Raw genomic sequence first — 11,963 nt, 5'->3', positions numbered from 1 at the left:
CATCACCTCTATTGCTCACTAAATGCCCTTTGTTTCCACAAAGACTGAAGACTACAATTGTTGATGGGGGTTTGGTACAGGACTATTTCTTGGCTGGATGCAGTGCCGGTGACTTTCTGGAGGTTCTATTGGTTGCCTAGCAACTGCTCCCAGCCACAACAAAGCTGGGACAAACATGACCCCCATATAACCAGAACTTTTTACACGGATTAAGCAGAGCTTTTCGGTTGCTGGGTCCTGTTTTTAACTTTTGGACAGAACCAGGCTAACTGTTCCCTCATTTCCACACTTTAAGATAAGCTAAGCAGCTGTTGCATGCAGCTTCATATTTAATTAGCTACTGTGCAAACATGAGTGTGGTATCAATCGACCCATCTCAGCAAGAAAGCAAATGACTTGTTACCACAAGGTGTATTATATGGGATAGTTGATATGTATTAAAAAAATTGTCTCATATGCAACTAGCAGAGCAGTTTTAAGAGGTTTGTTAAGTAAGTCTCCTGCTGTACCTGCTCTAAATTGCAGGTAACAGGTGGAATCCCACCTACTGTGTGACAGCCAGGCATTGACTTTCGTCAGTACCCTGAAGGGAGAGGTCAATTCGGAGCACTCTCATCAGATCAGCTGTTACAGGGGTTGATCCTGAACCATTGCTGGAAGGATCAGTATGGAGGAAGCACATTAACAGTAAGCCTGACAAGGAAGCAGAAAGTGGTGCGATGAGAAATTAAAGCTGACACCTCGAAGCTCCTGATGTGATTAAGCTGCTAAAATCTTTAAGATGCAAGAGACTTGCCACGTGGGGCTCAACGAGATGGTTTAGGTCTACTGTATGACTTTGGGCCTGCAGATGGTTTCCAAAGAAAATGTTTATCCGGACAGGTTTGGTTAAATTATTCAGTTCAGTTCAACAACAATCTGTGAACAGTGAACAATTTGATCTTTCCTCTCAGTTAAACCACAAATTAAACTAGTGATTTCTTAATAAAATGTGTATTTTTTTCCATGAGTAATGGATAATGAATCATGCAACTGCAACATTTTTCCATTTCAGGTTATATTAGCTTGGATTTGATATGACAAAATTAAGAATCAAATATCTGCTTGAGAATGAGAATGAGAATCCACTTATCTTGGCTCTAGTTGTGGCCATATTTATTGTATTTGTGAGATATGTGTATTTTTTTGTATTTTAGTTTTGTTATTAAGGATATTATATATTATATATTATATTAAGTGCCACATAATACACAGACCAAAGGCATTGTAAGTTTAACTCAATTTTATTGGCTCATAATAACCAAACAATGGTTATTTGCTCTTAAAAAACAATTTTACATCTGGCAAACACAACAAAGTCAATATAAATTACAAACAGACAGCACCAGAAATATATATATATTGATTATTTACAGCATTTAAATAAGAAAAGGGAACATCTACAGTCACAAACCCTCAAGTCATGAGGACAACAGATAATATCACAACAAATCAGTAACAGTTACATTTCGTAAGACAGATGACATTTCTTCATACACTATGTACAAAACCATGTCTCTCATCTTAAAGAAGTCAACATGACTTAACATCATCAAAACCTCCACTGAAGAATTCAGTGAAGAAGTCAGTGAAGAATATGAGTGATTTGATTCAAAATTGCAAGCAGAAAACATACATAAGGCTGAAATGGTTTTCAGTGCCCCACGAACTGCTGTCTTAACACAGTTTCTGCATGGTAATGCTAGTTTACAGTGATTTATAACTTTACATAATGTGTTTGAACACTAATCTCACCATGTTCATGTGGAAAATGACTCTTTGTTTTAAATAAGTCACCATTTGGTCCGCACCATTGGTTTAAAAGGCTTACTCAATCGGTCTGTATTTCAGTCCTACATGCATCTTTTACAAAATAAGAGCTATTCTTAAACTGTTTTCGAGCTGACTGCTGTTTACTCTCTACCAAACCATTCAAATGCAACAACAGCCCACAAACACATTTGACACCACATGTCTGGTGATGAGTCTCGACTTGTTGGGAATCCTGCGTGGCTTACAGAACAGTGAACAGGCCGGGACTCGCCTTGTGATGCTCTCCTCACTAGGGGCCCCCGTTTCATGCCATTCAGAAGGAATCAACTGCGATGGTACAATATATGAAACATTTTCCACTGCAGGTATTCATCTGTGGTTATACGTGCAGGGGAGGAATCTGCTCATCCCTCAAAGGACAGAGCAGTGGAAACCTGGAACTCATTGAGTGTGAGCTCTTTTTGCCCCTGTTTAAGGGCCTGGGCTCTGGTATGAGGTCCTCCTCGCAGGGAGACAACCAGGGAAAATGGAAACCTCTGCCTCATCAACTAAGCACCAAGAAAAGAAAGAATAGTCCAAAATCTACTTCTTTCAACCCCTTCGTTTTGTTTCAACTTTTTCTTTCTGTCTCTTTCTATTCTTTATGACTTGTTTCGATGGCAGCAGGGGCAATCATCATCATGCTGTTCTTCAGAGGGTAGTAGCGACCCCTCCAGGTCTTCCAGAAGATGCCCTGCTTCCTCTGGTGCCGCTGCTTGGGAGGAGGGCTCTGGAAGTATCTACCGTTTAGGTTGGAGCGACCACAGTTGCTAAACCACCAACCACCTAGGAGAACAAATGACGAGGTCAGGTTAGGCACTAGTTCAGGTATCCCAAGATTGGAAACTGTAGGCATTTGTCATTGTGGCTGTCATTACCTGAGAGGTGCTTGGCACAGTTGGTGTCAATTTTCTGGTCGTTGTCTTGGTCACGGGTGGAAAAGGGCAGGCCAGAGGTGGCGTCCGTCCCAAGGGAACTCTCCAAGGTGCTGAAATCATCGGCCTTCTGAATCTGAAGCGAGTACTTGGTTTCCTCACCGCCCAGATTGAAGGGGAGGCGGATAGCTGCTACGTCACTACCCCAGTCAGAGAGCTTGATGTTGAGTATATAGCCACCATCTTTAGCAATGGAGTGGATCTTTTCTAGACCCAACCAGAACTCCCCTAGGAAAGAAGACAAGAAGAGAAATGGTGAGAAACCTCCCCATAGCTGCGAAACTTATGTCTGCCTTTGATCAGTTCCAAGCCTATCGTGATAAGGTGCAGGTGGGAGGGAGGGGCTGCTCTCTCATGCAATACTCATAAAAGACAGTAATGCTGTGACTAATCTGACCCTGGCCAGGCCAGCTAGCACCTGTCCAGTCCGGTTTCCCAGTTAGCGAGAGTAAGATCAAAGTCAAAAGAGCATTTACCATTCAGGCTGCCAAAGCCTTTCTCATAGGCCTGCCATAGCTGGTCAAAGTCCACTGAGCCATCTTGCCGCCTTTGGATCACTGTCCACCCGCCATCTAAACAGAAATAAAGGAAAAGATTGATCAGGAAAAGTTGTATCAACGAAAACAGTAGCTTTTTGTCAAGTTTGGGGACTTTGAACTATTCTTCGGTTTAAGGTCGATTGCCTAAGCAGTTAGCAATTGTTGGCCAACCTTCAGTGAGCAGGACATAAATGGGAAGAGGTTTTCCACTTACCAGCTGTCATCTCACAGAAGACTTTAAAGGGCTCTGCATTCATTGGCTGGATGGTGTAGACCCCGCTGGTGGTCTCACCTCTCAGAAACAGCTCATGACAGTCTGATGGCATCTCTAGAAGAAGAACAAAGAAGAAAAGAAAAATACAATATTAAGACAAACGGCTCTGTACAAAGGCCCACAATCTAAACAGTATGATCACCTATACAGTACACTACTGCTACAGTCATAGAATTTTCTTGTTTGTTATGCGTATTTCCTAGTTTTTTTTTAGACATAATTCTGGTGTGTGTAGTATTTTAATAAGGAATTGTAACTTGTTTACTCTTCCCTGCATTCATAAGTAGGTCATTCACAGTTGGGGAAACTCTCAGCCACATGTTTCTCTGCACCATAAGAGCTCTGTGTCTGCAAATACAACTATCGTAATGAGTGAGCTTATCAGACATATAAACCTAGAGCCTTTGATCTAGCCACAACAAGAGGGAGAGTGTGAGTGAGAACTTCTGTCTGAACTTCAGTTATAAATATGACCTTTCTCCCAGTTCCCAAGCAGACTTCCCTCTATACGGCTGCTGGGTCTTCCAGGCTATTGAGTTGCACACAACTAACCTTTACATTCCTCAACCCCCTTTTCCCCCACTGTCTCTTATCCCCCTCCCTTCTGGCTTGTCATACCTCCCTCACGTGCACAGCAGCCAGTTGGTGACGCAGTGGTGCATGGCTGGTGCATGCATGGGGAGTGATCAAAGGGTGGATGCGGGGGCAGGGGGGGGGGGTAGTTGCTGTAAAGGGACATCGGAGAAGGCAGTAACACAAAGCAGGGGACTCCAGAGCCAAATGGAGCAGTCATGTGCCCAATGAGGCACGAAACTAATAGCCCCCCTCCGATAATCCTTTTTATCATGGATGACATCACCACATGATGCTATTTAATGTCTTTACATAACAAAAAAATTCAAAGAATTACAATAAGGTGTGATTTTTCTTATTTATTTGATTTTTTTGTTGGATATTTGTCTGCATATTGTTTCAATGTGAGCGCTCCAGCTGACCGCAGAACCACAAAACCTAATTTGTGTGTAATGACCTTTTCTCTAGAGGCATGAACTCTTGGTGGCCAGTTGTGGCTGTAGTCTGCCTCAGGGTCAGGGGTTCTCCTGAACTTTGGCACACTTCGTATTCATTACAATGGGAGAGAAGGAGGAGGTAGGGGGATTGTGTGTAGGGATGGGGGAGGAGAGGAGAGGATGTCTGACTCCTGACAGATCTAGGGGAAAGGTTGCTCATTCTTGAGGGATGTACAAATGTTTGTTTTACACAGAAAGGTGGGATGTCTTAAGAAGGGGAGGAGGTGTGTCTTCCAAACAGTGGAGGATATCTGTACAAAGTTCACAGATAAATATAGACTGCCTTTTCCCATTTTTGCCTCATTTACCCTGTTTTTTTTTTTTGGGCTCAGGCAAGAGGACAGTAATCTGAGGAACGTTGCATGCTAGATTTGTACAAAGCCCCCCCCAAAACAACAGAAACGATCAGTGTGAGTAATCCTGTTGAGCTGTGTGACCCTGACTGAACACTCTCAGAGACCAGCGAACTTTCCCCCAGTTGAAACCTTGCCAGAGAAACTTGTTTCTATTATCCTTGTTCCTTAAATCCTGCTGATGTCAGAGCTCTGAGGTGTTATTGTGATTTGTATTAGCTGAATGATCTCAACTGTTGCCTCAGCTGTGTTCACCTTTCACCTACTTCTCATCTATGGCCATCAGAAACAGAGGTTTGACATTAAATTCACTACAATTTGTTCGTTTTACTCAGCTATGATTATAATAATTGACTGTTTCAATATGCATGGCTTTCTAATTTATTCAGCATGTCCTCTCATCATCCCTCGCATCCTCTTTAGAGACTAAACAGACCGTAAGTGAGACCAAAATGTGGTAGGTGAGAAAGCTGAAAAAGTGTGTCTCAACTCTTCCCCAGTTGGTGTGTATCCAGTTCAGTACAGTCTGGATGAAAGCGTTCATTGTGACTGCTGGACCAGTCACAGTTCAGTTCAGAAAGGAGCAGCAGCTGCTTGGCGTGGCTGCACACTGAGGCCACCATTTACTGGATTTTACAATCACTGTAAGGCCCAGTATGGGGGCATTGACTAAACTGAGCCTTATTCTGACAGTTCTAACTTCCCCCTTTTATCTCTAGCAGTACTTTATGTATTTATTATTGAAATAAGGCTGCCTAATGAATTTTACCAGTGTGGGATCAATACAGTCCATCTTATCTTAAATAAAATGTATAATATTAGTTATAGTTCCTAAAAGTAGGAGGCCTAATTTACATTTTAACAACTTTTTTACTGAGTTAATTGCGTTAACATCATCCTGTATTAGCTGAATGATGTCAATGGGATTTCACAGGCTAAAAGGCACAGCTTCTATAAAAAACCCACCAGTTGATGTTTCTGGCGTCACGCTGAGCAGAGAAGCGTGTCCCAAATTGATTAGATTCCTTGATTTTAATTGCTCGTGATTTAAGCGTCTTTGTAGCCTGACTAAACAGATGGCCTGCCACATTCGGCGTCAGATTTTGTCCAGTCGACTTAAGACAGTGCCAAGGGGGGATTTTGCACGCCTTTTGGCTTAACTTACCGACTGGTGAGTCGCGTTGCTCCGCGACGCCACTTTGCACTGAGCCGTCGGCGTTGGCGCTCCGCGGGGACGCGGTTCTCTGTCGTGACTGTTGGACCTGGAAGAGTTAGGAGTAAGTGGTGAATATACGATAAAATAAGAAAGTAACACACAACAATGGCTCTGATATGTGATGCAGAAACGTCTGAATGCGTAATTGTAACGCTTCCTCACCTGGCTTTGCAGGGTCCTGATGCGCACATTCTGCTTGTCAAGCTTTTCCTGCTGGAGCCTGATCCGCTCCATCAGATCATCTATGCGTCTGTTCTGAGCCTCCAGCATCATCTGACAGAAAAAAGAACACGAAGATGCCACATTTTTAGCCTTTCATAAACTTTATTCCACACCGTGCCTGTGCGTAAAATATGCCCAACTTTAGAAGACATCACCAATTGAACACCAGCATGAACACAAGAAACGAGCCGCCTGCGGGGTTTCATTGAGGAGCATGAGATATGTACCCCAGACATATTTCCACCCCTCAGTGACAAGCATTTGTTCTTTCCAACCGACTGTGGTGTGGTTATGTAACTCACTCATACGCGGGAGTTTCCATCCCACTACAAAGCCTTCCAGGCTCATGTACGTAGGCCCGCAATGAAACTCCCATAAGCCCCTTCCACTGTGTCATATGGCCGAATACTCTCCAGGCTGTAAAATGTCACAGCTGTGTAGAATTATTCACACATTCTTGCAGCTGATGCGTGCAGATCCCTTTGTCTGGAAGCATTTAGTGTTTCCCTGCACGTACTGCACGCTCCCCCTCCATTCCGTGCAGGCTTGTTAACCGACCCCCCTCCACTCTACTACACCCACACCCACCCATTGCTTGCCCTCTGTGCATTTTGATTTAGTGCCTTTGAGCTCAGGGGGGAAAAGCCACACCATGAAAGCCAACAGCTCATGTATACTGTGCGTCCACTGACCATCTCCTGCAATATAACAATATTTTGTACTGTGTGGGGCTTTATGATGATCTCTGATGATATATTTGAATAATGTTTTGCATGCACTGGAAAGCCTAATTTGCATAATTTCCATCCAAAACTAACACATGTCACTCATTTTATGTCGCTTCCCCCATCCTTCTGCCTTCCCAAACAAATGATTATCACCAGAAACCAAAGACAGAAACTCTTGCATTCTCACCTGGATGTTGCGAGCATCACTGTTATTCTTGGCACCAGTGTCAGGCAGCACCGCGTCTCCCTGCAGCATGCTGTCCACCCTCTCCTCCAGCCGGCTCATCCTCTCGCTCACCGTCCTCCTCTCCTGCTGCATCTCCTCCGCCTTCTCCCTCAGCTCGGCCGTGACATTCAGCATATGCCCCTCTCTGTCCTCCAGCCCGTGGGCCCGAGCCTTCAGGGCCTCCCCCTCCACCCGCAGCCTCTGGCTTTCTTTCCCCAGTTCGGTCACAGTGCGATTGAAGACCTTCAGCTTGCTGGAAATGTCCCTCATCTGGACTTTGGTTTTGTCCACATGCTCCTTCAGCCCCTGGCCCAGTTGCAGCAGGCCATGGGCAATGACATTTACATCATCCCATGCTGCATACTGTACACGCTTCTCCTTGGCAGCGCTGCTGGAGGGCGAGCCCCCTTTCCTCTCGAATGGAAAACCTGTGGCCATGAGCACCACCAGGCAGAGAGTCAGTGTTGCCAGTGTCGTCTTCATTGCTGCTGATGTCCTAAAAGTGTTGAGATGTTGATTTAATTGGTGCGTCCTTCTGTTGCAGAACTGTGCAGTGTCCTGTCCTGTCTTTTTGACTTGCAATTTGCGAGCTCAGACTCCCGGCTGAACAGTCACAGCACTACTGTTATATAGTTTCACAGCCCTCAAGTCTAAGCTGTAGGCTGCCTGCCATTGGCCAGCCGAGGAGAGGGAGGGGTGCAGTTACTCTCAGGTTTCTGTCCCTCCTCCACCTCTCTGTTCACTATTCATGTCAGAGGCGGAGGAGGGACATGATATAACAAAAAGATAGGCTTTCATCTCAGCACTGTGGGAGACAGGGACTACATTATCTACTAAAACTAAACACTTGATATCCCCCGCTGTGAAACAAATGTATTCCTCTACTGTAAAGAATTAACACTAGTGTAGTATTTCTGAAGGAGAGAGCTAATCCATTCATCAGCTCATGAACACCCTGAAATTTGTTGATGATGATGATAAAAGAACCCAGATTAAGCTCATAAAATAGAGAATGCACCTGTTTGGAGAATTCATTCAATATTCATTGTCAGTTTAACAGGTAATTTTTAACAATCAGCAAAAGTAATTTAGTGTAAACTGACCTAAAAATGGACTGGACTGTAAGTGGACCACACACACTGATCCCAATGAAAGATGAAGCCCAGACCTTTACATAGTGGACTGAGAGGACTGGGGTCATGTAATTAATTCACACAGTCCTGAAGGGAAGAACTTTATGTGTTTATTGTTTCAAGATGAAGTAAGTATGTCTGTCCATGGATCTTGCTATACCTCTATATATACTCTCTTTGCCTATTAGGATATGTATAGTAATTTGTAAATTAGTGTAATTCCATTCCATCCATTTCCAGTCAGTCAACAAGCAGCCTGACTCTGTTTTACCCGAATGGAGCAGAAGCTTAATTAGTCATTGGTAACCTTACTATTTCATGTCAAAATAGCTGCTGTGAGGTCTATTATCAAGTAAACTGCACATTAAATCTTACATCTTTTTCTCATAAGACTGAGGAAGAATTCAGGAAAAAAAGGAACATAAATTGATCTGCAAAGCAAAAAATAGTCTTCACTGTATAATATGTACTATAAACTATAACTATAAAGCTTTAAAAAAGAAAACAGCCTGGCCTTCTGTCATGGAAGGGGATGATTTATTTAATCCTTAATTTCTTTTAAACTTAATTAGCCTGATTACAATCCTGTTATCCTTAAAAATGTGAAGCGTACTCCACGGAATAAAACACAACTGTTGTCATGTTATGTGACTGGCATAGATAGATGGTATCACAATTAAACATTTATAACAGCTATTGTAAAAACAGTTTATCATGATTTCTTCATAATCTTCCTGGGGATAATATGGGGAATGAATGAAGTCAGTGACACCGCCGAGCACGTCATCTGCTGCTGGGAGGCTGTCAGGGCTGTGAGAATTAGGGGAAAGTTCACAGCACAGAGAATGCCTAAATTATGGGCCATAGGGTTTTTTTTAACAACCTCCGCCGGGGAGCTCGCAGGCCATACGTGATCCGGGCCAGATCACAATGAAGGAGCCGGTTTAACCCTCTCCTGTCTGCAGCTCAGACTAAGTAGGTGAAAGGTAACTGGAAGACTGCTGACGATGCTGAGAGGGGAAACTGAGTGCAGAGGAATTACAGGGCCCTCATTTGTGTGTCTGGAATGTAACAAACATGCATTATTTCCCCACAAATCCTTGGCAGAGAGAAGCGTTTCTACAAGGATGACCAAAGACTGCTGTTTTCCAGTTAAAAATAGATGTTTCCAATTCAACTTTGAGTAATCTTTTCCTTTTAATTGGAACACTGATGCAGACAGATTTGCTTTTGTCTGGTATTCACTGCGGTGATGATTAATATAATTTCAGTTACAGTACAGCAGGATTATCTTTCACAGGTGAAGGAAAGGCTTAGTGGTTAAAGGCATCTGTGTGTTGTAGGTACAAGCATGAGCATGACATCTGGAAAAGACACTCGTGTCCTCTGGCAAACATAGTAATATTTGAACTTGACGACCGTGTGGTACATGATCATCATGATTGTACATGTAAAGAATGTACATTTTTGCCTTGTTGCAATCTTCTGGGTCCGTACAGTACTTGGCAGTTATGTGAGTGGAGCTTACAGTAAAGGTGTAAAAGAACAGCAGGCCTTCATTTTTGGCTTTGTGTGTGGATGTCTGTGTCATATCAGGCAAACGGAGGATTAAATTTAAAGATCCCTCTGAGCTGGTTGTTTTAGAGCTTGATGAAGTACAATGTGCTGCATGTAGGTATTTAAAATGGCAGTTGGCATGTTTCAAACTGTCTAGGAGAAATTCAGTTTTGCTTGATATTGTGATCATACTGTAATTGTAGGATGACTCATGCTGGTTTCCATCATGACCTAAAGACAGAATTGCATAATAATTGGACAAGCTATAAGTTATAGGTCACATGCATAATAGTCAATTTTAGAATGTATTATATTGGATTATTATGATAGTGGTATTTAGATGTAAGCAGCATGTACCTGAGGAAAGGGAAGTTCCATTATTATAAACATGCTATTTTGTAAGATCATATGTTTTGTATATAAAATTTGAGGCTGCTATGTAACGAATTACCTCGGTCAAAAAATGTATATGTATATGTATTATGTATGAATGGAATAAATAACCTCCATTTTATTTGTATAACGTCTACAATAACGTACAGGGCTTACAGGAATTTGTCTCTTTTGAACTCACAAAGCCGTACAGTCGTATGTTACTGATCATCACTGGATCCACACCTCGCCACAGCTGCTTATTCAATTTCCCAAAATGGCTGCTCCCATCTCTAGCCGGCATGCTGACCTTTTACCCAGATTCCAAACACAGAACATCTGTAAATCCCAGTGCAGCCCCAAGACTTAGTCATGTACGAGGGGATGGAAAGAGGGAGGGAGAAAAAAAAAGAAGAATTAAAAAAAAAAAACAGGTGCCGGGGCCTGTTAGAGCTGTAAACCTCTGGTTCCCATGGATAGACTGTGATCTGTGATCTTTTCCATTTGGGACTATTTTATGAGGTTTGGGGGTTTATATCCACTTTTTTCCACTTGTCTTTGCCAGAAATACATATCTGAATATATTCCAGGGAAGTAAATAATCTCAATGAAAGATTTAGACCAAAGTTAAAGAGGAGAAGAAACTGAAAACTGGAGCACATTTTGAGGAAAAGAACAATATACATTTTTCTTTTTCTATCAGACCTATGAGATCTCAGCATATAAATAAATACTATAATATTAATATTAATTAATATTACAACTCATTCATCATGAATAACATTTAGTTTTGGGATGTTTCACCTGCCCTCTTCATTTCTCTTGGTATCAGCTAAGGAAACCAGATGTCACCTGCCATATCTTCCTCATTTCTCATGTCATGAGATATTCATGAGTAGCAGTGACCTTTTCAGCTGACTGCACAATCACTGAGGTTCAGGTTTAGTAAATGGAGCTCATGACTGTCTTGTGATTGAGTAGAAAAGTCAGGATAGAATGGAGAGGTACATCTGGAGAAGCTGCAGGAGATGGGTGCTGCTTTCTAGGCGGGTCATAATTATAACTGATGAAGAAATAGTCAATAAAAAATATAGCTGATTTATGTGTCATTCATGTGGACTGGTGTCAGGAATGTACAGTATGTTACAAGATTTTTTCAAAACCTAAATTTATAGGCAGATGTTTTGACTTTTACAGCACAAGAAGCACAGATGTAGCTGGTAACATTAGCAATGACTGTGTTTCATTAAGTGTCCCAGTAAGCATGCCACTGAGTCAGCATGTTTAGTACCAGGACCCTGAAACTGGTACATCCAAAAGGAATGCAGCCACAACTGATTATCAGTAGCCTAACGCCTGTGCTTCTCCTGCTAATATAAGATAGATAATGATAACCTGAATTTCTTTTTATTATTATTATTGAAATGGAATCACAATGCATTTAGAAACAAATCACCTCATAAACTATGATTTAACCACCAAGTTTA

The 11,963-nt window shown here is 42.3% G+C and overlaps 1 protein-coding gene across 1 annotated transcript; it reads right to left on the bottom strand.

Annotated features, from left to right (window-relative positions):
* Positions 1-1,264: 1,264 nt before the first annotated feature.
* Positions 1,265-8,037, bottom strand: angptl4 (angiopoietin-like 4). The gene is made up of 7 exons (XM_051404565.1): positions 7,376-8,037; positions 6,401-6,511; positions 6,188-6,284; positions 3,540-3,653; positions 3,263-3,358; positions 2,730-3,014; positions 1,265-2,637 (listed from the first exon to the last, which is right to left on the bottom strand). The coding sequence occupies exons 1-7, from the start codon at positions 7,895-7,897 to the stop codon at positions 2,447-2,449; spliced, it is 1,416 nt and encodes a 471-aa protein (XP_051260525.1). The 5' UTR covers positions 7,898-8,037; the 3' UTR covers positions 1,265-2,446.
* Between the last annotated feature and the right edge of the window lie 3,926 nt (positions 8,038-11,963).

Source organism: Dicentrarchus labrax, unplaced genomic scaffold, assembly GCF_905237075.1.
Source record: "Dicentrarchus labrax unplaced genomic scaffold, dlabrax2021, whole genome shotgun sequence".
In the NCBI taxonomy this organism is placed as follows: Eukaryota; Metazoa; Chordata; class Actinopteri; family Moronidae; genus Dicentrarchus; species Dicentrarchus labrax.
This window is presented reverse-complemented; position numbering and strand designations above follow the sequence as displayed.

Coding starts and splice junctions, on each gene's coding strand:
- angptl4 (XM_051404565.1), bottom strand. CDS start 7,897: ATGAAGACGACACTGGCAACACTGACTCTCTGCCTGGTGGTGCTCATG. Junction 3,654..6,187: donor GCAACGCGACTCACCAGTCG/GTAAGTTAAGCC, acceptor TTCTTCTTCTAG/AGATGCCATCAGACTGTCAT. Junction 3,015..3,262: donor AGGCTTTGGCAGCCTGAATG/GTAAATGCTCTT, acceptor CTTCTTTCCTAG/GGGAGTTCTGGTTGGGTCTA.